The 27928-nt window shown below is 49.6% G+C and overlaps 1 protein-coding gene across 18 annotated transcripts in view; it reads left to right on the plus strand.

Annotated features, from left to right (window-relative positions):
• Nucleotides 1–27928, plus strand: part of PPFIA4 (PTPRF interacting protein alpha 4) — a 52492-nt gene that overhangs the window by 19030 nt on the left and 5534 nt on the right. For 10 of the 18 annotated variants that reach the window (XM_061381864.1, XM_061381866.1, XM_061381852.1 and 7 more), the window contains 25 exons: nt 34–198; nt 546–620; nt 807–896; nt 1447–1638; nt 1933–2079; nt 2335–2469; nt 4307–4390; nt 4778–4909; nt 5233–5295; nt 6173–6264; nt 7856–7964; nt 9488–9696; nt 11143–11383; nt 11833–11868; nt 12089–12222; nt 12526–12692; nt 14472–14568; nt 15053–15134; nt 15684–15884; nt 16551–16613; nt 17198–17224; nt 18982–19157; nt 23681–23778; nt 24433–24608; nt 26753–26821. In XM_061381864.1, coding sequence (XP_061237848.1) covers nt 34–198; nt 546–620; nt 807–896; nt 1447–1638; nt 1933–2079; nt 2335–2469; nt 4307–4390; nt 4778–4909; nt 5233–5295; nt 6173–6264; nt 7856–7964; nt 9488–9696; nt 11143–11383; nt 11833–11868; nt 12089–12222; nt 12526–12692; nt 14472–14568; nt 15053–15134; nt 15684–15884; nt 16551–16613; nt 17198–17224; nt 18982–19157; nt 23681–23778; nt 24433–24608; nt 26753–26821 — 3060 coding nt within the window. Of the gene's footprint in view, nt 1–33; nt 199–545; nt 621–806; nt 897–1446; nt 1639–1932; nt 2080–2334; nt 2470–4306; nt 4391–4777; nt 4910–5232; nt 5296–6172; nt 6265–7855; nt 7965–9487; nt 9697–11142; nt 11384–11832; nt 11869–12088; nt 12223–12525; nt 12693–14471; nt 14569–15052; nt 15135–15683; nt 15885–16550; nt 16614–17197; nt 17225–17432; nt 19236–23680; nt 23779–24432; nt 24609–26752; nt 26822–27928 lie in introns of those variants that run through there. The other 8 variants (XM_061381859.1, XM_061381855.1, XM_061381860.1 and 5 more) reach the window with 6 other exon arrangements.

Genomic DNA, 27928 nt, shown 5'->3' on the forward strand with positions numbered 1-27928 from the left:
TCCTTCCTTGCACCCTCGCCTTCTCTCTGCCAGTTGCTTCTGGAACATCTGGAGTGCCTGGTGTCCCGCCATGAGCGGTCACTGAGGATGACTGTGGTGAAGCGTCAGGCTCAGTCACCATCAGGAGTTTCCAGTGAGGTGGAGGTGCTGAAGGCTCTCAAGTCACTGTTTGAGCACCACAAGGCCCTGGATGAGAAGGTACCTAGGCTAGCCGACAGCCTGCATCCACCCCCAATGCAACCATGGATACAATACAATACAGTCCAGTCCACCCCCAGTCTCTTCCCTGGAGCCTCCATGCATCCCTTCTCTGAGATTTGTGTATCCTCTGTTTAGGGAAAACTGCCTTCTAGCTTCCTAACTGGCTTACTCCTACCGTTAGTCCAATTTCCAGGTCCTTCTATTAGGTGCCCTCTCAGAAATTTGCCTTTTGGTAGGTCTTTCTCTTTGCCTCATGCTCAGTGATGATAGACCAAGCCCAGGCTTCTCCAGCTCAAGTCCAGAGGGTCCCTGTTTCTTTCTCCATCTCCCCTTTCCTTGGGCAGGTGCGAGAGCGGCTCCGGGCAGCCCTCGAGAGAGTGACCACTTTGGAGGAACAGCTGGCGTGTGCCCACCAGCAGGTAAGCTACTTTCCCTCTTTTCATGTGGAAGCCATGGCTGGGTTACACCTGTTCCCAACTCTGGTCCTCATCAGACTTTTCCCTCCTGTCTTAGCTGGAGATTGTTAGCTAACATGAGGCATCTCTCTCTGGGAGGTGGGGGATTTGGAAGGTCTAGAAGGTTCTCTTCTCTTTGACTCCCTGAAGGTGTCTTCCCTACAGCAGGGGTCAGGGGTTCGGGATGGAGTGGCCGAAGAGGAGGGGACTGTGGAGCTGGGACCAAAAGGCCTGTGGAAGGTGGGTCACGGGGAGCTGCACAGAGGGGGCACGTCTTACCCCAGATGGGGTGTGGGCCCTGCCCAGCTTTCATGCAGTAGAGCGACTGCTTGAATTAAATTTGGAGCTTTCTCCAAGGTTATCATCTCTCTTTCCTTCTTCCCCTTACCCCATCTGCAAAGAAATCTGCAGGTTTTTCTTGTAGTGCCCAGTATGTACACTGGTAAGCATGTAACTGAATTGTTAGGAGCCATCTATCTAAGAGATCACTTCTCTTTCTGAGCCTCTGTTCCCCTAGTCATGGCCCTCTCTAGGTTACAAGAGACTGAAATAGCAGGTAAAACTAGAAATGATTGCTTTTCAAGAGAGACACAGGAGAGTGAGGGTGTTTGATTGTTGTTTGGCGTGAGGTCCTAGAGCTCAGAGGACGAAGGGTGTTCCTGGGACATGTGCTCTGGAGCTGGGGCAGAGCTGTGGCCTGCTCTGGATGTGCTGTCCTTCTGCCCCTCTCCCCGGGGCAGGGCAGGGAGGGGGTGCCTGACAGCTAACTGAGAGCTCCATGTCTCTGGAGGAGGACGCAGGCCAGGTTGAGGAGCTACAGGAACTTCTGGAGAAGCAGAACTTTGAGTTGAGCCAGGCCCGGGAGCGACTGGTCACCCTGACAGCAACTGTGGCTGAACTGGAGGAGGACCTGGGCACAGCCCGCCGGGACCTCATCAAGTCTGAGGAACTGAGCAGCAAACACCAGAGGGACCTCCGGGAAGTGAGCAGGGGCCTGGGCCTGACACTGTCTTTCTGGGTGCGGGCCTTTGGCACTTAGGAAGGCAGCTGTTGGATGTCCTGGGTATTGAGGGAGGGCCAAGTGAGGGCTGAGGAGTGTAAGACTGAATGCTCAGGGGGTCCGGTGTGGGGAGGAGTGGTGGAAGGGATGGGTCAGAGTCAGAAACTGGTAGGGGAGTGTGGCGGAGACACAGCCATTCTAGTGCGTAGGCACAGACAGAGTGGGGGCAGGAAGAAGCTGATGCCCTTCTCCGGCACCCTGTCCTCTCCTGCTCAGGCTCTAGCCCAGAAGGAGGACATGGAGGAGCGGATCACCACCCTGGAGAAGCGCTACCTGGCTGCTCAGCGTGAGGCTACATCAATCCATGACCTCAATGACAAACTGGAGAACGAGCTGGCCAATAGGGAATCCTTGCATCGCCAGGTAACTCCTGCATTTGGGGTTTGGGGGCATTGTACTCGAACCTGGAGGTCCTGATGATCATGCTTGACCCTCCCCTTGGTGGCCCAAGAGCCACTGAAGTACAGCAGGCCACCTTGGGAGAGGGAAGTCAGGTGTCTTTGGGTATCCTGGAATGAAGATGATCCCTGGCCTGTCACCTGCTCTCTCTTGAAGCTAAGGGTAGGGGACACTTCAGTGCTCCTTCTTGACTCTCCTTCCCACCCCTCACTCTGCTAGTGTGAGGAGAAAGCCCGATATCTGCAGGAGCTACTGGAGGTAGCCGAGCAGAAACTTCAGCAGACGATGCGCAAAGCCGAGACGCTGCCAGAGGTGGAGGCTGAGCTGGCCCAAAGAGTTGCGGCCCTCACTAAGGCAAGTGGACACCGGCCTGGGAATCTGCCTCTGACTGCTGCTGCTTGAGCTCTCCTGGAGCCAGGCAGTGGGTGGAGACAGTGGGAGGTATGATCAGCTGGGGCCAGGAAGCTGCTGCTCATTGCATGGCTCCAAGAAGCACACTTTCTTGTCTCTGTCAGATGGAAGAGTAACCCCTGCCCTTATCACTCCACAGGGATGTGAGCCTCATGAGGGTGAATGTAAGAGTACTTTAAGAAGTAGAAGAAACTGTGTCAATGCAAAGTATTTTTATTATTATTTATACCATTGTGATTAATAGTAATACTTCCTTTTGGGGGAATCTGAAGTGGAAAAAAATAGGACTTTGATTTCTGGAAAAGTGAAATTTGAGAGGAGATATGATCAGAGTTTATACATCTCTGAAGGGGCTGGGAGTTTAGGCTAAGCATTTCATTTTTTGTCAGATTGAAGCATTCTAGATCTTGGGACCACCTCTGGCTGTTTGAAGGCTGCAACTTTTGCACAAATGAAAGGGAATATAATTTTACCCAAAGGATAATTAACTTTATGGAGGTGTATGGCTAAAAACATCCTAGGTCTGGAAGAGCTGTGTAAATGCATGGACATGTGGTGGCTTAATCAGGAGAATTTAGGAGTGTTTACAGTGGGAAAGACTTTTCAGGGGTGCCCCATGTGGGATCACCATAGCTACCCCCTCAAGCAGTGAAGAGAAGGAAACCAATATTTAGTAAGCATCAGACCCTAGACCTCTGGAGGTGAGAGGCTGGCCATTGTGCCAGTGTGGCAGCTTGGGAGCTCTGCAGATGGAGCCTCCAGCCTGGCTGTGCCTCATACACGCAGGACCAGATTTACTTCTGCCACTGACTGGCTCTGTGACCTGGGAAAAGTCACTCCCTCCATAATTGGGTGTCTCTGTCATTATCTCTGTGATGAAGTCATCATCTCTATAATGATGGGGTTGAACTTGGTGATCTCTAAGCTTTTCAGGAAATATCCCCTAGGAATGAAGAACAGAGTTTAAAGTCCAGCAGAAGATATTGTGTGTGCGATGCTGAGCAGTCAGGTTTCATCACTCCAAAAACTGACCACAAGGGCTAGACCAAAGTGATTAATGTGTTCAGGAAGTCATTGTAGAAGGACTTTTAGAAGGGATTTCCTGACTAGAAGATGTGTAATAATATTGAATACCTTGTCAAAAGGGACAGTGAGGTCCCCATCTTTGACGATGCATGAACAGAAGGGGAGACCACTCTACCAGGGCTGGTTTAACAGCAAAAGTAATCACCGTGGCTAGTTATTTGTTGAGTGCTCATTGAGTCCTAAGTGTTTACCATGGATTATGACCTTTGGTCCTTGCAAAAGGCATAGATACTGTTATCACAGTGGAGGAGACAAAGGCTCATAGAGGTTCAGTAACTTGCCCAACATCACACAGCTGGGACGGGAGGGAGCCAGGATTTGAACTCTGGCTGGAGTCTGTGCTCCTATCTAGAGGCACAGAGATTTATGGTAGCTCATACTTTCAAGTGGCATTCTTTCTGGAGGCATGAGAATTTACAGTCTCTTGAGCTGCCAGCTCTGAGATAGTACAAGGTTAGCCCTGAGCAGGAAGGAGGAGGTGTGGATGGGCGAATCCGGCAGGGGTTGGCGTACATGGGAAGAATGGCAGTGGTGGGGACACAATGCTCCGCTATGGTAGGTGGAGAGCTTGGCTTCACTTTTCCCTGAGGCCCTAATTCCCAAAGACTCCTGTGGCACCGGGGAGCATGGAATGCAAGGTCTGAGCAGGAGGAAGGATGATCTACAAGCTACACCGACCCATTCCTACCTCCAGGCTGAAGAGCGACATGGCAACACTGAGGAGCACCTCCGACAGCTGGAGGGACAGCTGGAGGAGAAGAACCAAGAGCTGGCGCGGGTGAGAACACCAGACAGGACTCTTTGGCGCCCCTCTCTGCCCCAGGGTGGTACCGCAGGATGGTCTGTGAACAGGGAAAGGAGGACACTGGGAGCTGGACAAGGACCTAACTAGGACAGAGACAGACACATGGAGGAGCTGGGGGCGTGGGCAGGAGCACTGGAGAGAGGGGCCCCAGAGGATGGAAGTGGCCAGGTGGGCGCAGAACCACAGTAGGAACGGTGCTTCCCTGCGGTTGTAGAGGGAGGGCCCAGGGGACCAGTGAGGCTGGGGTTGTAGAGGGAGGGCCGTGGGGCTGTGGAGGGAGGGCCACGGGGGCCTGCTGTGAGGCTGGGGCTGTGGAGGGAGGGCCGTGGGGACCTGCTGTGAGGCAGGCTGCATTTGCAGGTGCGCCAGCGGGAGAGGATGAATGAAGCCCACAACAAGCGCCTGTCAGACACGGTGGACCGGCTGCTTATCGAGGCGAAGGAGCGCCTGCAGCTCCACCTCAGGGAGCGCATGGTGGCCCTGGAGGAGAAGGTGCTGCAGACCACTGTTGGTGGTCAGGTTACTGGGAGGAACAGAGCTGGTGGAAATGGGGGGGGTGGGGAGGGCAAAGGTGTGGGGAGAGCCCCGCGAGCAGGTGGGATGGGGCTGCAGCAGTGGGCTGTGGACCGGAGAGAAGGGAAAGAGCAGCTAGGGGATGGGGGGTGGTGGTTCGGGGGTCAGGTGGGCAAGGAGCGGCTGAACTGGAGAGCACGCCGAGCGCAGATGGTCCTGGGAGGGGACGGCGTGGCCAGAGCTGGAGTTGGAGTCAGGGCAGGGAGAGGGAGGCTTCTTGGCTCACAGCTGATCTCCCCCAGAACACGTTGATCCAAGAGCTGGAGACCTCCCAGCGGCAGATTGAAGAGCAGCACCATCACAAGGTACCCAGTTGCTGGCCAGCCCTGCCAGCCTGGGAGGGCTGAGCTTGCTATGTGGAAAGAACACACCTGTGTTTCACGTAGCTGCTCTCAAACCCAGCACTGTGCTAGCCAGTTTGTTAGTCCGTGTTCACATGTTACCCCACTAATCCTCACTAAAGCCTGTCACAGTGGATGTATCACCACCCACCTATAAAGAAGAAACTGAGCCATAAGCTTAGGGCAGAGAGTGGGTAGCAGAGAGACAGGGCCCAGTGAAGGACTTGACAAAATGATTTGGTGGGGCTTCCCAGGTGGCGCTCGTGGTAAAGAACCCACCTGCCAATGCAGGGGACATAAGAGACGGGTTCAGTCCCTGGGTGAAGATCCCCTGGAGGAGGGCATCCCACTCCAGGATTCTTCTCTGGAGAACCCTATGGACAGAGGAGCCTGCTAGGCTGCAAAGAGTTGGACATGACTGAAGCAACTGGGCATGCAAGCACACGAACCTGGTGAAGCTCTTGCTTTCTGGAGATCTGGGGAGGATTGCCACTGTGTGTGCCCTGGCAATGTCTGTGAGGCCTGGGAGTTCGTGCGGGCCCCTCTGCTACCCGGCCTTATGTGCCATGCCTTTGTCGGCAGGGAGGGCTCAGCAGACCTGTTCTGCTCGAGTCCTTCCAGACAGAGCCCTCTTCTGGCCCTGCCCTGCCAACTCTTCTACTCACTTTCCAGCTGGACCTCTTCTCTTCTGGTGTCATCTGTGGTCTTGGCCTTGGGCCCCTGGGTTTGGACTTTGCAGTGCATTCTTCTGCTTCTCCCCAACTCTGCTGTTCTCTTGTCCTTTTATCCCCTTTCTTCCCTACCCTTGCTGCTGTCCCTACTATGGGTCTGCCTGGCACAGGGCCGCCTGTCTGAAGAGATTGAGAAACTGCGCCAAGAGGTGGACCAACTGAAGGGTCGAGGAGGACCATTTGTGGATGGCATCCACTCCAGGTATGCTCAGGAGGCAGGCACGCTGGGACGGGGTCCTGGATGGCCCTGGATGGACCCTGGGGGAGGAGACTTCCTCCCAACAAAAGAATGCTCAGGACCTCAGGGCCCTCCTCCTATTCAGGGTGGAACACTGAGGTTTAGAAAACTTGGTAAAGTCATCCAGCTTACTCGGGCAGTTTAAAAGGGAGCACCTGTCCTCTGAAGGATGCTGAGAGCCAATAGACCACAGCATGATCCTTCCCCACTGTCATGAAACACAGGGCATGATTCCTGCTTCCTTGACAGAGGGCATGTTGTTGAGAGGGGTCTACTGAATTACATGCCCACCTGTGTCCCACAGGGCCTGCTCATGGGGAGTATCTGGTTCACTCTAGTTCTTTTGAGATAACTTACTTAGGGCTCTGAACATAATGCTAGAATTAGGCCCATGTTTTAGAGAACTTCTGGGTTTTTCTTCATATTTTCTGAAGCATTTGGTATTGAACTCAGACATCAAGCCTGCACTCAATTCTCTGCCCAGAGAGGCAGGGTGATGATTGAGGAGACTGAAGTGGATGATGCTACTCAAGGTTCATGGCTTCTGGATATATTCTGTACAAACCAAAATGTCTTAGATCAGAACTCATTAGGTTCCCTATAGTCATGCTCTTGTTGTATCAGGGGAATAGGGATCAGTTTTTTTGAAGAGAGATAAAAGTAAATGTGTGTATGTATATGTGCAGAGAGGTAGCATAGGACATAAATTAGGAAAAGAGATGTTGAAGAGAAGTCTGTAGGTTTCTAGAGTGGTAGACACTTGGGTACCAATTTCAAGTTTATTAGGTATTATTGTATAGGAGTGTGGAGGGAAGCATCTTCCCAGGTGGCACAGTGGGTAAAGAATCAGCCTGCCAATGCAGGAGATGCAAGTTCAATTCCTGGGTCTAGAAGATCCCCTGGAGAAAGAAATGGCAACCCAATCCAATGTTCTTGCCTGGAAAATTCTATGGACAGTGGAGCCTGGTAGGCTACAGTCCATGGAGTCACAAAGAGTTGGACACGACTGAGCTACAGAGCACATATGGAGAGAAGCAGAGAATAGAGACAGGAAATTGTAGTTGGAATTCCTCCTACTCCTCCGTTCCTGTAGAATGCTAAGAAGAGACCAACCCCCTACCCCAATCAAAAAGACAGCCCTGAGCACACCGAGCTATGTGGCATTGCTTTCCTTAGTGACTGAGGATTCTTGGCTTTGACTATAGAAGTACTGACCCCATCATAGAGCTGGAACTGAGTTGCGGAGAAAAGTGGCAGTGAGGATAAGCAGGAACTCCCCTCTCCCTCCAGATACCTTGTGTACTGTTTGAAGGTTCTTCTTGTATTAAATGAAAAGCTACCTGCCTAGAACTTACTCACCTGGATCATTCTCATTCCTGAAGCACCAGAGAATAAACCTAATCTCTTGCTTACATGGAAACCTTTAAATCATTTACAAAAGTCATGTCCTTCTCTTCTCCAAGCTGAAGAGCCCTTAACTCTTTGGGGCCAGTGGGTGTGAGCTGGGGCTGTCAGACCTCAGGGCTCACCTTTTCTCCTCCATCCACCACTCCAGGGCGTACCCGAGCAGTGCAGCGGATGTGCGGTTCTCCCTGAGCACCACTGCCCACGCATCTCAAGGTCTGCGCCGTTGTCACTCAGCACGGCGGGAACCGCCTGCCGAGGTAAGGGGGTGGAGGGGTGAGTGTGGATGGGTCTCCCCAGGGGAATCTGGGGTCAGTTCAGCCACGTGTCTGGCTCTGGTTTCACAGACAGCTGGTGTGCGGGGCACATCCTCCCCCTACCCTCCCCCATGTCAGTGACAGCTGCAGCCTCGGGGTTAAGGCCGTCATCAGCTACAACAGCTGTGTTTCGCCTTGACCTCCTGATGGGCAAGAGGTAGGGGCTGGTGGGTGGCCAGCCAGTCCCTGAGGCCCCGCTGAAGCCTGTGCACGTGTGCCTGGGTGTTTTAGTGGTGGGGGTGGGGGAAGTAGGGCCAAGATGGAATTGGCAAGCTCTCTGAAACAAAAGCTGTGGTTTATGGGGGAGGTGAGGGCGGGATAACAGGTTAACTGACCCTTGGGATGGCTCCTGCAGTTTCCTGAGAAGCATGTAGTTTCTGTGGGGTCTGCCTAGGAAACTGAGAGGAAACAGGAAAGATTAGGGGCAGAAAAGGACTGCAGTCTTTTGGGGAAGTCTGATTCCTTCCTAGGCTCATAATTGTTAACCATGCTCTGTCTTGAACGCAGGTTCCCTACATGCTCTAGGGCGCTAGAAGATAGAGGTAGAGAAGGAGGGAACTCCTATCTGATGGGGAAGGATTCATCTCCGCCCTTAGGGGAACCCCTAAGGCGGGGAGTTGACGTCTGAAATCATCTCTTTTTCTCTCTCCCCTGTCTCCTTGTCCTCCTTCTGTTTATAACAACACAGCAGCTGCCCAGGAGCTCAATCTAAAGGCTGCAGGAGTGAGAAAAGAGCCCTGGGGGGTTTGGGACACAGAAGATAGGGTTAGAGATGGGCTCTTCCCTTTTCTTCCCCGATCTCACTCTCCCAGCCCAGTTCTGTGCTCTTTGCACTTCTAGGCCTTTGTCTACCAAAGAGGTTTGTAGGACAATTTCTGAGAAGCTGCCTCCTCTGACGGTTGACCAGAGGGTTCTGTAATGTGCTAAAAGTCTATGAGACACAAGACAGTTAGGCCTGCTTGGTTTTCTCTTGTTCACTTTACCTTTTGTGTGCATAGAAATGGATAGACTTTACATAGTACTTACTTGGTGCCAGACACTGTGCTAAGTGCCTTACATGCATTTCCTAATTTAATCCTCAGAGCTAACTATGAGGTAGATACTGTTACTGTTCCCACTTTACAGATGAAGAAACTAAGGCACAGAGAGGTTAAACAGCTCTTTCATAGCTGGGACTTGGTGGAGCCAGCATTCAAAGCACAGCAGTTTCTGGAATCTTTTCCTAACTATTCTGCTCTCTGCCTCCTTGAGTTTGGGTAGTGTTTCTTAGACTTTAACATACAAGTAAGTTATCCAGGAATTTTGTTAGAAGGCAGATTCTGAATTACTGGTCTGGGATGGTACCTGAGATTTAGCGTTTCTAACAACCTCCCAGGAAATGTCAGTGCTGCTGCTGTAGGTGGGGAGGGTCCTGCTCCTCAGCCATCGCGTGTGTCTCACCCACCTCTCTATCCTTCCCTGCTAAGGACTGGGAGCCATCTCCACTGCCTGCGCTGCTGGTCCCGACAGCCACCCCTGCCTTTGACAGTGACCGTGAGATCTCTGATGTGGATGAGGATGAACCAGGGGGTCTGGTGGGCTCCATGGACGTTGTCTCCCCCAGCAGTCACTCAGATGCCCAGACCCTGGCCATGATGCTGCAGGAGCAGCTGGATGCTATCAACGAGGAGATCAGGTTAGGGCAGGGGTGGAGGGCCTGGGAGGTTCCTTGAAGGACAGAGGCTCTTTGTGTTTGAACACTGCAGGAGAGATTCTATATGTGTTTGCTTGTCTCTTACAGCTGCACCTTGAGTGCCATCGTCTAGGGACCCTGTGTGGGGATCAGGCAAGGTTCTGGCACAACGCTGATGGAGAGGGGCAGGACTTCAGATTGACTTCTCAGGCTTCATTTTTCCTCCCAGGTCTTCGGAGGCTGTGTTCCTGACCTCCTACAGCTAAACACAATCACTTTTGTGTAGTTCCCACATACTGAGGCCAACTCAGGGTGAGAGCTTTTGTCAGTCTTATCACAGTCACTGGAGGAGACAGCATTATTTCCATTTTACAGACAAGGAAACAAATAAGATAGATTAAATGATTTGCCCAAAGCAGTGCAGTAAGTGGCAGAGCCAGGATTCAAAATTTTCTAAACTCCGTGCACTGTGTCATGCCTTCCATCCTTCATGAAGCATCAGACAGAAACCACTGGCAGGGAATGTTATCAAAATCCACACTTTACTCCATTTTTATAGAGAGTTTATTAACGTTTGTGACAAATGGAAAAGGAAAGTCCAAAGCAAAGAACGTTAGTGCTTTACAGGGCTGTAGGGGTCATCTGGTTCAGTGGTTCCCACACTTTTGAATTTCACAGACAAGCTAAAAAGAAAATACTACACAGACACACACACACACAGAGAAGGGTACTAACATAGTACTGCCAACTTACATTCTGCAAAATGAAACAGTAAAGAAATTACCGTCTCCTATCATAACCATTCTATCAAAGAAAGAATATTTTAATATCCCTGAAGTTGGAAAGATATGCTCTGAGAATAAAGATAGGTCCTACTTCTAAAGGATAGTTGACGTCGTTACATTTGTGTGTGTGTGTGTGTGTGTGTGAGTGTGCATACACACATTTCTCTCTGAGTGCCTCCCCCATACACATAACATTATCACTACTACTCTAATTTTTCTGTGGAACAGGGAACATTCCATCAGGGATCAGCATCAATTAAAGGTTCTGTGTTTGAGAACTACTGACTTAGACCACTCCTGACATTGGGTATATTGGGAAACTGAGGCCCTGTAGATGGTGGTAGGTCAAGCATTCTAACTTCCGGGAAGGTTTATATTCCACTGACTGACTTGCCTCCTTTCCTAGCAACTGCTTTTGTTAAACTAGGGAGTTTTGTTACATTAGGCCAGTTAACTAGACAGAAAATTGCTAAGTTGTAGTGGGATAGAACCAGCTGTGCCCACAAGGCCTTGTATGTCCCTGCAATGCCCCCGAACACTGGGATACACCTGAGCATCACCTTGTACCCTGGGTCACTGGGTGGTGACTCAGGCAGTGCCCACACGTGCCTCCTGCCAGTCCTCTCTGGGCTAACAGTGAGGCCCGATTTTGCCTACCTCCCAGGATGATCCAGGAAGAGAAGGAGTCCACAGAGCTCCGTGCTGAGGAGCTGGAAACGCGAGTGACTAGTGGCAGCATGGAGGCCCTAGACCTGACCCAGCTGCACAAACGCGGTTCCATCCCCACCTCTCTGACCGCCCTGTCCCTGGCCAGCGCATCCCCTCCACTCAGCGGCCGTGCCACACCTAAGCTTACCTCCCGCAGTGCTGCCCAGGACCTGGATCGGATGGGGGTCATGACCTTGGTGAGAGACTTGGGGCAGTTGATGAACAACCTTGTCATCACTAGGCTCTGCTTCAGGGTTGACCGAGGGGAATTGACTGCAGGGCTCACTCTCAGTTGGGTCACAGCATTTTCTTCTTATGATGTGTATAAACCTTGGCACGCCAGGTTACCAGCACATCGTTCTGGGTTTGGAAAGAGCTACGTGGTCACTTTCTTGCCCTGTCCCCTTGGATAATGCTTAAGAAACTCACCCAGCCCCCACACGTCTTTCTCTCTTTCAGAGGAAGCCCTGATTTATTTTTTTTCAAGCCAGTTTTTTGTTGGTTTGTTTTGCTGTGATATTCTCTTCAGGTCTGTATAAGGTGCTGAGTCCTATCTTCTCATCCTAAGACCACTGGGTTCCCCTTAGGGTAGACGTTCAAGCATCCAAAAGGTGAGTCCAAGCTCACCCTCCACTCTCTCTTCCAGCCCAGTGACTTAAGAAAGCATAGGAGGAAGCTGCTGGTGAGTGCTGCCTGATGACCCAGGTACTAACAGGTTAATTTTCCCCCGCCTTTCCCTTTCAATTTCTCCCCCCGTGGGCCCTGGAGTCTGAGTCTGAACTCTGAGAAGCCCCGGCAGGGCCTCCCCTCTGCCGCTCTCTACGCCCCTCCGCCTATCTGGGCTGGGTCAGCAAGCCCCCGCTCTCTCCCTCTACCCCCTGACGGCTCCACTGTCTGTTCAGTCACCAGTGTCTTGGGAAGAGAACCGAGAGGATAAAGCCACCATAAAATGTGAGACTTCTCCTCCTTCCTCACCCAGGACACTGCAGCTAGAAAAGCTTGGCCTCCCTGCCCTGAGCCAGGAAGAAGGCAAGAGGTAAATGGAGCAGACCCCATCTCAAGCCTCTCCATCCCCAAGTTTACCTCGTCCCTCTCTCTGCCTCTGAACAGGCTGAACCTTACCTGTCCCAGGTGTCTGAACATCTCACTTCTCTTTGAAACACCATGAGAGAAGGACATTTCCGTGTCTCTCTTGGTCCCGTGCTCTGATCATACCCCCCTTACCCTTTCAATCCTGACATTTACTGTAAGTTCTTCCTGAAGTCTAGTTCCCATCTCTCATGCTGTAATTTAAGTATATTTCTTTTCATCCCACCCCGTCCTGGCTGTCATCCTGTAGTGCTTTGGAGGATCCAGGGAGCAACCCCAGCAGCAGCAACAGCAGCCAGGACTCCTTGCACAAGGGTGCCAAGCGCAAGGGCATCAAATCATCCATCGGCCGCCTGTTTGGGAAGAAGGAGAAAGGCAGGCTGATCCAGCCGAGCCGGGATGGACCCACAGGCCATGGTCTCTGTCTAACCCTAGTAAATGGGTGTGAGTAGGGGAGAAGCAGGAGGGTGTCCTTGGATCCAGCCTTGTCTGCCAGGGACCAGGGGGCAGAAGCCACAGACACCGAGATTCCGCTCCAGAGAAGCACTTTTCTGTCAGAGCTGTTTCACAGCTGGAAGGGCTGCTTCATGAGGTGGTAGTTCCTGCCGTGAGAAGTGTCAGGCATCAGATGAATGGCTGTTTATTTGGTATGCTGTAGAAGGGCTTCCTGTATCAAGTGTGAGGTTGGACCTCTGAGGTTTCTTCCCGTTTGGAGGTTTTCTAGTGTACTGTGCTCAGGACTTCAGGAGAAATTTTTTGGATGTTTTTTTCTCCTAGGAGAGTCACTTGTTAATTCCTAGTATACCTTGCCTCCAAGACTCAAAATATCCTAATGCCTAATCATAACTTGGTAGACACTGTAGTCAAGTAAGTACTTGGGCAAGGGTAGCATTATTAACAGCTCTATGATAATATAAAGTTCCAGTGTGTGCTTGGCATGTGGTAGGCACACCGTAAATGTGAGCTGTCTTCCTGTCCTTCCCCTGTTCCTTCTTTCCTTTCTTCCTTTCCCTCCCTTCCTCCTTTCGTTGCCCTCATCTATCCAGTTATTGGCTCAACAGACATTTATTAAGTACTGTAGTAAAGCAAGGCTTCGTAATAGGTATCAGAGCAGTAGTCATTCCTTCAAGGAGTTCAGTTTCTAATGAAAAAGAAAAAGAGATGATTCCAAAACAATATTAAAATAGCAAGATGCTCTGGGTGCTTCTGGAACTCAGAGGTCAGTTATGGAGCATTGGGAATGACAGGAGTGACTTTCTCTGCTGGGCAACACCAGGGCAGAAGCTTGAAGGCTAAGTGGGAATTAGCCAAGAAGAAGCATTTGTGTGTGAAAGGGGGACGGGGTGGGTATGAGAGTTTGGTGCATAGGGAAGGGTGTGGGAGAAATGGAAGAGGTGGGTTTAGATCCTAGGCTGGGGTGAGCTCACAGAGGCCTTGCAAAATATGTTGTGGAGCCAGCCACAGACGGGAGGGGCCAGGGCTGAGGAGGTCTGGCAGTGCAAGAGGCATCTTGTGTTGGAGCCTTATGATTTCCTATGTTCCCCACACCATGTTGGCACCTAAACCTAAAACAGCATTGCAGATTGATTTCTGGATTACCCTCTGCCCCCTGTATACTTGTGAGGAGTGACTGGGACTTAAATGAATTCTACAATGCTGCCCCTGCCATGAACTCTGGCATCAGTTCAGGAGATCCTTAAGATGACAGAGCCATGCATGTTCCATTTTGTGATTTGTGCAAGTGAGTGGCCCTGAGAAAGGGGCCCAGACACACATCTCTGAGCATGCCTGTTTCCCCACACCAGCCCAGGCCACGCTAATCCTGGCTGAGCCCAAAGCCCAGTCTGGCTTTCCAAGTTTCCTTCACAGCTTGGTCTGGAGGAGGGACAAGTTCTGCTAGGATTCTGCTGCTGTTAGGGTGGAACAACTTCTAGCCATCTGGCTGGAAAACATTTACAGAGCTGGGGCCCCCAGGGGAAGGCTCTTTGGGCTTGGGGGTGACCCACTTGATGCCACTGTGGGACCGCCGGGTTGTAGGGATGTTGTGTGGAGGCTCCAGGAAGAATGGGTGGTCCCCTCAGGCCTGCAGGCTCTCCTGTGCTGAGGCGCGTCCTGCTGGTCTGCTCTCCAGTCCTGACCCAGGCCTTGGGAGGAGAAGCAGAGGACCTAGCTGATACGCTGTCTCTTCCATTCTAGTTGTACTACTAACAGACTCTGAGCTCGGTCTGCAGGAGCCCATGGTGCCTGGCAAGCTGGGAACCCAGGCAGAAAAGGACCGAAGGCTGAAGAAGAAGTAAGAACCACAGGCTAGGCTCTGCCAAGGTGGGGTCCAGCCCTTCACTCACTGTCGTGCCCCAGGACTGCCATGGGGCTGAGCTCAGGCAGTCAGAGCCCAGCAAGGCCCTTTCTGAACTGAGTTGGCCTGGTCTAAGTGGGGGCTGGGAGATTGTTCTGAGGATGACCTGAGCAAGAAGGAGACAAGGGCGCTTTGGGAGAAGGAGACAAGTGTGCTATGACCCAGCACCTGGGATCTCTGACAGAGCAGACAAAAATGTCTGTGCAAACAAACTGAAAGCCCTCACCTCTGGGAATGGAGAGGTGTTGCTCCCCATGGCTTCGTGTTACACTGTTTCAGGCATAGAGCAAAGGTCGCAGTCCTGTGGTGAGGAGCTGGGGTAGTGGGAGCCCACATCTTGGCAGAGCCCATGGTCCCTGAGAGTAAGCATGGTTGACAAAGAAAAAAGGACTAGTAAATCTGTTGTTGTTCTTCCTGAAAGACACCAGCTGCTTGAAGATGCCCGGAGAAAAGGAATGCCCTTTGCCCAGTGGGACGGCCCTACTGTGGTCTCCTGGCTAGAGGTAAACCTGGGCAAAGGGAGTCCAAGTCTACTCGGGTCTGGTGGGAAGGATGAGTGAGAAAGGATAAGGACTCCTTAGGCACAGGGGTGGCATTTCTAAAATTTTCCCCGCATGTTTCTCCCCTGCGAAGTGCACAGTGCCATATCTAGCACTTAGCCAACACCCCCCTTTCCCAAACATACACACCTGTTACTTTGGAGGACATAATGGATGTTATATTCTGATGTCTCTCAGGTGGCTAAGTCTGGGAATTAATCATCATTGAGCCATAAGACTTTCACAGGTGGTTTCACTTTTCCTATAGCTATCCCCAGGAGCTGATCACCCACGCTGTGTTGGTAAAATCCCTTCACCTTCCCAGGCCTCAGAGTTTCCTGTTAAATGAGAAAAAGCATTTGGTGATGGTCATTTCCACATGTCTAAATTCCTCTGCTCTGCATTTGCTATTCTGGGACCATGGATGAGGCCTGACCATTGCCTCTCAGTATTGAGTGAAACCCAGATCTTGGGGAAGGGTCTGAATTTACCCTCTGTGCCTCGTATCTGCAGCTCTGGGTGGGGATGCCTGCTTGGTACGTGGCAGCCTGCCGGGCTAACGTCAAGAGTGGTGCCATCATGTCAGCCCTATCGGACACAGAGATCCAGCGAGAAATTGGCATCAGCAATGCCCTGCACCGGCTCAAGCTCCGGCTGGCCATCCAGGAGATGGTGTCGCTGACCAGCCCCTCTGCCCCGCCCACCTCCAGGACTGTGAGTGGCCTCTCCCTCACCTAGAATATTTTCAGAAGCCCCAGAATAGTGTCTGCAAAGTTTCCCATGAGTCATTGGGAAGAGGATAGCATTGAGTCCTGTCCCTTCCTGTCCCCACAGAGGGTTCCACCTGGCCTCCAAGAGGTGGTAGCACTGATTCAGCAGGATCTCAGCAGGTATAATTCCCTGCCTCCCACATACTGCCCATGAGCTCCATCTCCCCAGTTCTCCCTCTGCCAGGAATTCTAGATCTTTGGGCAGAGTTTGCAAACAGGGCCTTTGTGGGAAGCAGAGGAAATAGGGCATTTGTAAATTCTGGCCCTCCAACCTCTCCAGAAGAATGTAAACCTGTCCATAGAGGCCCAGAGGAAATCTTTCACTGTAGTCCATCTCTGTGATTGGGTTAGTCCGTATACCAGATTCACGCCATTTATTCATATTCATTCAGAAAAATTTGCTGAGTATTTCTGTGTGCCAGACACCGTGCTAAGCAGTGCAGACACGGTAATAAAAGAGAGCTGCTCAGAGCTAGACTGCAGAATTCTGGGCTGGGCCTGTGATGGGACTTGGGGAAGGCAGCTCTGTCCTTGTCCTGGAGGCTCTCAGCCTGATAGGGAGCCTAGGCACCCCAACACAGGACCAGCTAGGTTTCTTCTCTGCCTGCAGTCTTCTGGGAATGTCTGGGTCACCCACGAAGAGATGGAAACTCTGGCAACGTCCACTAAAACAGTGAGTCAGGCCCTGGGTCCTGGGTCTGGGGTTAGGACTGATGACTTGCATGAGGATGAGGGGAAGGTTATAGGAAGGCAAAGGGGGTTGCAGCTGATACAGTATAAGCTTGGGATCCCTGCTGTTTGATGGAGTTCTGCTCTCAGAGTGGTGAGTTGGTGGGAGAGAAGTGAGAATGGAAACAGTTCGTGGGGGTGGGGGTGCATCCCAGGGGGCTCACAGGCTCACGCTAGGCTCCTAATGTACTGCAGAGAAGAGGAGGGCTTGGGAACATCTTGCCCAGCTACAGACATGAAGCCAGTCTTTGCCCTTGCGCTGGATCCTTGGGGAAGGAATAGGGAGGGTGATGAGGACCTGGGAACTTGGCTGCCTGTGATTCTGCCACACACACATTTGATCCCCGTTCACTGCAAACCCAGGCATGTGCACCACCTTCTGTGCTGAAACCATCCCAGCAAGCTTTCCCTAGTCACCCATCCCGCTGCTGGGGTGTCTGCTCTTTCCTCCTGATGGGGCCTTGGGTGGAGGCTGCCAGGTTTCTTGATTTTGCCTCTTTCCCCCTGACATGCTGCACTTGTTCCCAGGACAGTGAGGAGGGCAGCTGGGCTCAGGTAAGACCCTGTCCCCTTGTTCAGAACCAACTCGCAGCAGTTTGGGGTGGTGTTCTCCCAGCAGGTTTGCTCCTGGAGGACTCTGAGCCCTGGTCTTTTAGGTCCCTCTTCACACGAAGAGCCCTGGGCACAGGTTTCTCCTCTGCTGAAGCCCTGCCTCATTCCTTCCTCAGTCCCCTTTCATTACCTCTGGTTTTTACTGTGGCAGGTGAGGACCCTTGGATGGCTGTGCCCCCAGCATGCCTGCCTCTTCCCCTCAGTTTGACACTCTTCCCAGGAGTATTGAGATCATTTGTATGAATCCTCTTCCTCTTCCTGACCCTCTCGGGGGTACCCCTGGCGAGCTTAGCAAAGGGCTTTCATTCATTCACTTAACAAGGATTTATTGAGCAGCTACTAGGTATTAGGCCTTGCTCTACAGAAGTAAGCAATCTTAGCCCTCCTGAGGTTTATATTCTAGTGGAGAGATAGACAGTAAACAAATAAATGGACAGTATGGCAGATAGATATAAGTGCCATGAATTAAAATGAAGCACAGAGCAGCACTGTTTATACTTACTGGGCAACAGCAGCAGTAGTAGACTGGACTGATCAGGTACAGTATATTGTCATAGTAAAATACTATTCAGCAGAGGAAATAAATGACTCGCACATATAATGTAACGTGAAAGCTATAAGTCCCAAAAGATTTTCTATTAAAACTCTCAACCAAGCAAATGTAATTATATTATTTAAAGAAGTACGCATCAGTGACCATAAGAACCAATAAAACATTTTCTCAAGAAGGGGAATGATAGAAAACTCAGGAGAGGTTTTTCCTCTCGAGGGAGCAGGGCACAAGCTGGGGAAGACACAGGGATGGAGGCCACAGTGGATGACATCCAGAGATGTTAACTTCATCTTTATGCTTCACAATGAACATACGCTGCATATATTTTATATGTATGAACTATTTTTTAAAAGATAAGATAAAATATTCAGTTCTAAAAAATCAGATTAGGTAAAGAAAGAGAGTGATGGAGGGTTGCCATTAAAATTCTTTTTAAGGATAGATGGTCAGAGATGTCCCTGCCTGCAAGATAGGAGGCAGTGATTAACTGGAGCAGGCCTCTCAGAACCAGACTGGGTAGGGGGTGGTGCACATGCTGTGTTGGGGGTGGGGAGACAGCATACAAAGGACCTAGAGGATTTCTGGAGAGACCACCAAGCCTTAGAGAAGAGCACTGGCTATTCAGGCACAGGTCACCTTACTTCATTTTTTTTTTACATCTTTAGTCAAACACAATCCCTTGTGGACCATATGAAGACAGTTTCCCAAGAAAGACTGGCTTTCTTAGCCACTCTGCAGGTCCTCTATAAAGCAGCCTGACCCTTGGACTCAGCAGGCTTGTGGCTGACTGGAAATCAGGAAGGCAAGTCTGCCTTACAGCACCACAAATGCCTTTCAAGTTGATGGGAAGGAGTTCCTATTATCTGCTGCCTAGATAGATGCTTCTTTTCATTACTGTAGATAATTGATAAGTGAGTAGAAATACATCATTCCAGGATTTAAAACATTTCATTAAAAATCCCCACCTCCCACTTGACAAACCACTATGTTATACTCAGACATTGTTCCCCAGCCTCTCAGTGAAAGTAAGCTGCGATTTTATTGAATTGCCATGGATGTTGGAGTAAGATTTCTCTCTTCAACAATATGCTAGCTGCAACCTGCTGACACTGCCTTTGCCCCCATCCTCCTCCATCTTGTTCCTCAGACCCTGGTCTATGGGGATATGAACCACGAGTGGATTGGGAACCAGTGGCTCCCCAGCCTGGGGCTCCCCCAGTACCGCAGCTACTTCATGGAGTGCCTCGTGGACGCTCGCATGCTGGATCACCTCACCAAGAAGGACCTGCGGGTCCACCTGAAGATGGTGGACAGCTCCCACCGGTGAGCCAGGCTGGAGCCCACGGCCGCCTCCCAGCACAGGTCTGCCCCAGTTCTGGGGGTCTGTCTCCAGGAATAGAGGTGCTTTTTCTTTACCAGTTTGGGATAGTGACAGATCTCCATTTAGGGAAAGTCAAATCTTTGTCTCCACTGCAATTTGAGGGTTTAGTCCTGAAAGGTTGTTGCTGAATGAAAAGACGCTGGGATTCTTGGCCTCCAGAGGAGAAGAATTCAATCCAGGGCCAGAGACGAGGCTTGATCGCTCAGAGCTTTTGTGTAATAAAGTTTTATTAAAGTATAACGGAGATAGAGAAAGCTTCTGACATAGGCATCAGAAGGGGGCAAAAAGAGTGCCCCCCTGTTAGTCTTCAGCTGGATGTTATATAGTCACTAGCAGTCTGTTAATGAAAGAAAGGAATGTCTTAAAACTCAGAATGGCACCAGGCCCCTCATCCATAAGATGCATTTTGGGATAATCTTGGCACCAGATGATTCATCCCGGGCCATAAAACGATTGACTTGAATCTTATAGAAGGGCAGATTGCCATACAAATAGTTTCATTTACATAGATTAGGGGAACAATGTCTGAGTATAACATACTGGTTTGTCAAGTCCGTTCTGAGCCATTAGGCGGAACCGACTTGAAGACAGAATCTGGGGTAAATGCATAGTACATTAACATAGTTTAAGACAAATATTTCCATAAGAAAAATGCATTGGTTAACTCAAGGTTTGAGAATAGTTAACTTCAGGTGAAACCAGGTGTCATGATGGCAACACAGTATTTTAAGAGAAACCTCCTTTTAAATTTGTATGGAGAAGGCGATGGCACCCCACTCCAGTACTTTTGCCTGGAAAATCCCATGGATGGAGGAGCCTGGTGGGCTGCAGTCTATGGGGTCCTGAAGAGTCGGACATGACTGAGAGTCTTCACTTTCACTTCCCACTTTCATGCACTGGAGAAGGAAATGGCAACCCACTCCAGTGTTCTTGCCTGGAGAATCCCAGGAACGGGGGAGCCTGGTGGGCTGCCATCTATGGGGTTGCACAGAGTCGGACACGACTGAAGCAACTTAGCAGCAGCAGCAGCAGAGAAGGAAAAAAATCGCTAGTTTGTTTCCTCCTGCCGCTTAAGAGAGAGAAAAATGTCTGACACTGGCAACCTATTTCCTCCATTTGGAGACCCCTGGCCTTCCTGCCTGTTACCCTCTCAATCCTCTCACCTCCAACTCTTAAGACACAGTCATTTCTTTTTAGCTTCACTTGGAAAAATGTCCTCATAGATATGAATTTTATTTCTTGTCACGGGGCTTGCTGAATTCCCTACATGTATCCGGAGAAGACTCATACTGAACCCAGCATCTATTTTAGGTACCTGATTCCTTACAAGATCAGAGGAAAGTTCTATCTGGATTCTTGCTCTGCTAACATCCTAGATCTGAGCCTCTCAGCTTTAAACATACATCCTTTTTGTACAGAAAGTCATCCAGTGTTCTTCTCTTTGTTGACAGATCTTCTGTGCAAAAGTGTCTGCAGTGGAGGTCACCAACTGGTAGCCTGAGGGTAGAATTTGGCTCACTAATGTATTTTGTTTGGCCTACATTGTATTTTTAAAATTATGACTTTAGTTGCCAACATTTCAACACTAGGAAATATTACACAGAATTCTGGATGTCTGGCTTCTCTTGAAAAACAGGATCATGGAAACAACCAGCTGGAGCTAGGGAGGCAGCCCTCCTAAAACATAGGTATTCCCCAGGTCCTCCTACCCCCTCCAGCCTGCTTCACTCATTTGAAATATGTGCTTGACCCCAGCTGGCGTTTGGGTGGGAGAGTAAAGTGGGTGGTAATAGTTCCAGGAGTTTATAGGTTTTAGAAAGTCCTTTTTAACATTCAGCGTCACATCATACCAACTATCTGAGCCAGCTCTTTTGCCTTGAGTGGTTAATGTGTCAAAGGTTACAACTGAGAGTGTGTGGCTTTTCAAGGTTCTATTTGGAATCTGCAGGTGTCCCTTGGTCTCTCCAACTCATAAAGAGCAAATTATATTTGGAATAGATTAGTTAGCCTCTATATTTTTATGGGTGAGGAAACTGAGGGATAGGAAGGAGCAGCAGCCCAAGGTCACTCAAGGATACTATCAGAATGCAAGTTTCCTGACACAAACCCAGTTCTCTTACCACCATGCCGGAGAACCTCCTGTGCCGGAACCGTTAGCTGTGTCTGCCCTCCCCCCTCACCGCTAGGGCTGAAAGGCACTCTTTTGTCTCTGTCAGTCTGGGAGGCTGCCAGACCTAGCTGCACCTGTCCTTGCTGAGTGATTGATGGGGCTGGGGAGAGAAGGGCCACTGCCCACCAAGCTGAGATGTGCCTCGGCTGCTTCAGGATCTGGCAGCCCAGCCCTGCCCAGCATTATAGAAGTCTTCCTCTGACCCTTTGCCCAGGTCCCAGGAGAGAGACTCAGACTATACACATCTGCAGCCCCAAGTCGTCAGTACTTCAGTGTTAATGAAGCATTTCTGCATTCCTATTACCTCAGTTATGTCTATAACTGCTTTCATTCCACTCAGTATTTCATGAGCATATTCTCATCTTTAAAAAATGTTTTTTAAGTTATAATTTTTTAACGATGAGGAGGGGATATTTAAAAACATCTTTCACAGATGGAGAAAACAAGTCCAATAGAGACTGAGTGTCACCAGGTCTCAAGTCAAGTGGCTGCAGAATGGGGCCAACATTCTTTCTTGACACCTCACTGAGAGCTCTTTTCCTTAGACCATAGTATTCTATTGAGCAGGTTTCCATGAGCATCTCTGATTTTGATATGAGAACACACACACACAATAATCAGCAATGTCCTCCTAAGAGTGGCACCATTACTGAGTGCCTCTTATTTTTCAGGGGCTGGACTAAACCCTGTCATACAGGATCACCTTTAATGCTCATGGTGATTCTGCAGGAGAGGCACTACCCCCGTTTCACATATGCCGAGTGCCACTCAGCTGGAGAGTGGCACAGCTGGCATTCAGACCCAGACTGATCTGACATTAAGGGCTTTATATTTCTGCTATACCATACAACAGCTTTTTGAAAGTCATAGGAACTGAACTGAAATTATAGTAGGATCGCAGTTAGAGGCATTTCCAGTTAGGAGGTATGTGTGCATCTGCCCTCCTTCCAGGGACCAAAAGGCTTAAAGGTCGTGAGCCAGAAAACAGTTCCTAGAAATGGTGTCTCTGAGCTATATGGGATTCTTTTCTAGGCAGATGGGCTACCTGGGTAGAACTGAGGTAAGAAAAGTAGGGAGCAATCCAGCATGATTTAATCTCACAAAGCAATGACCTCAATGGTAGTCAAAAGCAGCTGGAGTTGGGAGAGACCTTCTATTCTATTCCTCCACTTTATAGATGATAAAATCCAGAGAGGCTGAATGGCACAGTAGTGTTCAAGTTTAAAGCACACTACAAGGAAAGCTGCTCAAGGTGGAAAGAGCTGCATTGAGAGGTAGGGAGTTCCCTGTCACCAGAAGTGTTCAGGCACAGGTGTTCATAATACTCAAAAGGTTGTCAAAGAGGTGACTCTTGCATTAGGTCAGAACTTGGACTGATAGCCTGTGGGGTCCCTTCTGCAGTCCTTGGGTTTTGGCCTGGCTTAGTCATTTTTTACTGAGTACATACTATGTACCTGGTACAGTTTAAAGTACTTTAATAGTTTATGTGAATTATTTCATGTAATCCATTTAGGATTTATGATGTTTACATTTATGGACTGTGTCAAGCACCATTCTAGGGATTTAAGATACATCAGTGAACAAAACAAAGCTTCCAGTTACATTGTAACTGGGAGACATAGCAAGGAATTATAAATATACAGAATGTTAATAGATAAAAGGTGGTAGGAAAAAAATTAGACCAGAGTAAGGTGGATTGGGAGTATGGGCTGGGGGTGATGCTGGTGATGTTGCAGTTTTAAATCAGGTGGACAAGGTAACTACTCAACTTGAAATACATTTGAGCAAAAACTTAAAGGAGACAGGAGGATGAGCCATGTAGCAGTCTAAGGGGGAGGGATGTCACAGTCGGAAGGAGCAGCCACTGCAGAGGCCCCAAGGCACAGAGCCCAAGCATGCCTGCCGTGTCTGAGGAACAGCGGAGCTGTCAGTATAGGGGCAGGTCATACCATAGGCCATTTTAGGGACTCAATGAAATGGGCACACAAAAGAGTATCTGTACGGGTCTTTGTCATTTCAGACCCTGGAGAGGGAAGGACATGTTGCTATCATTCAAAGAAGTTTCCTTCATCAGTCAAGCCCACACCCTGGCTTAGAGGGAAGATGGGTAGGGTAGTAACCCTTGAATGGGTCATATCTAAGCCCTGGGGAAGGTGGAGAAGGAGCAGGCTGGGACGCTCTTTGTACTGGAGGATGTAGGTCTTGATGTGCTGTGACTGGTGCTGGATATGGGGCAGATGAGGTTGAAATGCAACCCCACTGAGGCTCTGGCTCAGGGGGGCTGTGTGCCTGCAGAACCAGTCTTCAGTATGGCATCATGTGCCTGAAGAGGCTGAATTATGACCGGAAGGAGCTGGAGAAGCGGCGGGAGGAGAGCCAGCATGAGATCAAGGGTAAGCCTATCAGGCTCGATGGAGCCTCCTCTGAGGGTTGTGGAAGCAGCCTGGGGGGACGAGGGCCTGCCGCACAGACCTGCCTCCGGCTGAGGGAAGACAGGAGAGGTGTCCCACGCCACAGCAGAGATCCAAATCTGAGAGGGAAGGCAGAGCCTGCAGGGAGACACAGGCTCCGCCCAGAGGATGCTGCCACCTGTTGGAGAAGAAGCAGCCCCCGCCCCACACACAAGACAGGGCCACCAACCAGACAAATGCAAGGGTGTGAGACAGTGCTCAGAGAACTTGGTGCTGTGGGTGGGGTTTGACCAGAAAGAAAGGCAAGTCTTAGGAGAGACCTTGAATGTAGAAAGACTAAGAAAAGGGCCATTCCTGCCTAGGGACAGGGGATCCCTGATACAGGAGGTCTGGGGAGAAAGCCTATTGGCCTGAACCTGCAGGCTGGCAAGAATGGAGTAGTATGGGCTGGTTCTCCAAGAGCTCAGGTCCCAGGGAGGACAGAAAGAAGATGTGGAAAGTTAAGGGGGGTGGGAGTGGGTAGGAGCCAAGACAAACAGGGTAGACTGGAGCTCTGGGTCCAGGGACCTCCATTTCTGTCCCTGGAGAGGCTTTGGCCACACCTGTCTCTGCTGCTTTTCTGCCCCCACCCTCCAGATGTGCTGGTCTGGACCAATGACCAGGTAGTTCATTGGGTCCAATCTATTGGGCTCCGAGACTATGCAGGAAACCTCCATGAGAGTGGTGTGCATGGCGCTTTGCTGGCCCTGGATGAGAACTTTGACCACAACACACTGGCCCTGGTTCTCCAGATACCCACACAAAATACCCAGGTGGGCATACTTGTCATCAGTCTCAATCTCGGTCTCCCTTTCCTCTTGCTTTCTTTCCCTCTGATATGCATAGGTTTATGGATTGGTGGGAGGCCTGTCCTAGAGGGGATCACAAATGTCCTCAAACCTCCAAGTGGTCCTTGTGCATAACCAAGTTCCCTAGGAAACAAGTGTTCCTCACAAACAGAACATGCTCAGCACAGGCCTGGTGCCCCTGCAGTGGGCACCTCCATCTCCTCCCAGCCACATCACTGCAGTTGAGACTTTGCCTCAACTTGCTTTTCTGACCTGACTATTCATTGAGAAAAATGAATAGCCCTAGCCCTAGGGCCCAAAAGGACCAGAGAACCTGTATCTCCTTTGTTTCCCATCTTAGGGATCTGCTCCTGGGTCCCTAGGTTTAAGAAAGCTAAATATACCAAATAACACAGCCCAGAGATGCTCCATGCCAAAGCTTTGTCTCCCTGTCAACAGCTCAAAAGATTAGACATCTCCTTCCATTACATTTCATATTTATTATGGAGCTATCATCTAAGAATATAACTAAATTCTCTTGAACTTATTTATGTTTGACCTTTTTAACTTCCTGTGGATAATGGACTCTAGAATTACTACCTGTTGTATAAAATACTTCCTGATTTTATTTCTCCTAAATGTAATTCACATTGGGCTCCCCCTGGGGAGAACAACTGCCTCATCCTAATTGTCTGTGATTTGGTACAGATGTTTGTTTTTGACTAGTTCTACTTTCTGTCATTTCATAAACCCTGATTGTGCTACCTCTGGGTCTGAGGCTTTGTCTTTCCAGACAGAGTGGTCTTAATTCTTTTAGCCTTTCTCATATAGAGTTGTTTCCATGCCCTGATCATTTTAGCTACCCTTGTCTGGACTGTTTGCAGCTGTCATATATCTTCTGAAATTCAACCACCAGAGCTGCACAAGCTATTCTGGGAACAGACAAGTTTTTGCTTGTGCAAGGTAGTGTTGAATTGTCTCGTAATTTTGGTGGTGTATTGGCCTTTTAGGGGTGATGGCAGCACACAAGCCCAGGGTGTCCTGTAGTGTCTTTACAGTGACCCATCCCCACCAGTCAGAATGGATCGCACAGATTCCCCTTGTTCTCTAGGAAGAGCTGAGATTTCCCCACAAAATGCAATATCTCTATGATTGTCCACCTCCAGCCTCATTGGTCGCCTTCTTGCCCACTTACACAGCTTCATAATCATTTTTCACTACCCAGGGGAACAGTGTCATCTGGATACTTGAAAATTAACTGTGCGTCTCTCTTTTGATCATTTATAAAAATATTACCCATTACCAACAAAGACCGTCCTCACAGAATTCTATGGTTAGTATTTTCTACTCAGAAATGGGCTTGTTTTGTCTTGTTTCCTGTCTCTACATACATCCAGTTTTTGTGGATAGCAATACATCTGTAAACAGTAGCAGGGCTACCCCTCTGTTGCTCTCTAACCATTCTTGTTTTTCTGACCCATTCATTTAGCTTAGCTATTAAGGGAAGTAGGATCTGATCCAATATGGAATCCTTCACTAAAAATGGTTAAAAATATCTGGTGGCAATTTTGAAAATTTCCTTGTTTCTGGCATTTCTCAAATCTAGTGAGTTAAAGTACTAGGAGGCCTACAGAAGGCCTTTATGCCCCACACAGCCTAAGGGCTACCAATATCCATGACTGAGCAGTCTCCTAAGTTAAAATTTTTATTTGGAAGCTCATAAAATACATTTATATAATCTAAATAAATCTTTATTATACATGTTCTCCATGCATATTTATCCCTTCAGAGAGGTAGTATGCCATGATATTCCCTTATAGACAAACTGTTGGTTTTTGCCCCCAGTTAGTGAAGCCTGTCCATCCATGTGTTCTATAGTTGTTTTTTTTTTTTTTTTAATTATAGTTTTCTAATTAGCTCCATATGGAAAAATCCTAAGGTTTACAGTTTGACCTGTAGGCGGACACCAAGGTCAGGCCTAAAGGAACAGTATCAAAGGCCAATGGGTTAAATGAACTGAAAACCCCATCTCCACCCTTGTACTCCCTACAAAACAGGTGAAAGATGGTATTAGAAGTCAGTAACCATAGCCCCTCCCTACTCTCCCTGTCTCACCTTGTGCACTCTAGGCACGCCAAGTGTTGGAGAGAGAGTTCAACAACCTGTTGGCTTTGGGCACAGACCGGAAGCTGGATGATGTGAGTACCTAGCTGTTAACTGGGGACCTTGAAGATTTGGTGGTCACTGCTGGTTCATTGAAGTTCATGAGTTCTTCTTTCCTTGGGTTGATGATTGGTGGAGTAACCTAAAAGAGAGAGCCACAGAGGATGGGGATGATGTCAGGGGGTTGAGGAGGCAGAAACAGGCCTAGCAATAGGCCTAGAGAAGTCTCTATGAAGCTTCTTCCTTGAACCTCTAGCATTTTCGAACTCTGTGCCCCAAACCCCCTAACTACAGAAGCTCAGAGGTTTCCCCCAAAGGCAATCTCTTTGGGATCATACCTTTTACTGTATCTCTTGCTGCTGCTGCTGCTGCTAAGTCGCTTCAGTCATGTCTGACTCTGTGTGACCTCATAGATGGCAGCCCACCAGGCTCCTCCGTCCCTGGGAGTCTCCAGGCAAGAACACTGGAGTGGGTTGCCATTTCCTTCTCCAATGCAAGAAAGTGAAAAGTGAAAGTGAAATCACTCAGTCATGTCTGACTCTTAGCAACCCCATGGACTGCAGCCCACCAGGCTCCTCCATCCATGGGATTTTCCAGGCAAGAGTACTGGAGTGGGGTGCCATTGCCTTCTCCGACTGTATCTCTTAGACCTCCTCTTTTCAGTGTTGTCAGCAAAGCACATCTCCAACCTGTCCAAAAGTTTCCATCCCGCCCAGCAGTGTGATTGTTTGGAGGTGGAAGTTACGCTGAGGTCATTCAATGACAGGTTTGCTCACATGTTCCTCAGTTCAGTGTGACATAGTTACACACATGGCTCAGGCTGCTATCATCCCAGCTTCCCCTCTAGTTTTACTCATGTGCCCTGGTCACTGAAGAAACAGTCCCTTCCAACTAGATTTTGTCTGGCCTTCCTCTCAAGTTTAGGCTGGACTGTTTCTGGGAAGACTCCTAAGTTCTGGCCATAATACTTCTGTAAGAGATGCCTACTAACACATGGGTTTCCTGAGGACACAGTCCCCTCAGTGCCTGCCTTCTCTCCCCTTCCACCTCCCTACTCACTTTCCTATCATCAGCCTTGCCTGCCCTCCCTGTCAGGTCCACCTTAGCTGCCTTGGTTCCAAACGAGTTAAAAAAGAGCCCAG

Source organism: Bos javanicus, chromosome 16 (assembly GCF_032452875.1).
Source record: "Bos javanicus breed banteng chromosome 16, ARS-OSU_banteng_1.0, whole genome shotgun sequence".
Classification (NCBI taxonomy): Eukaryota; Metazoa; Chordata; class Mammalia; order Artiodactyla; family Bovidae; genus Bos; species Bos javanicus.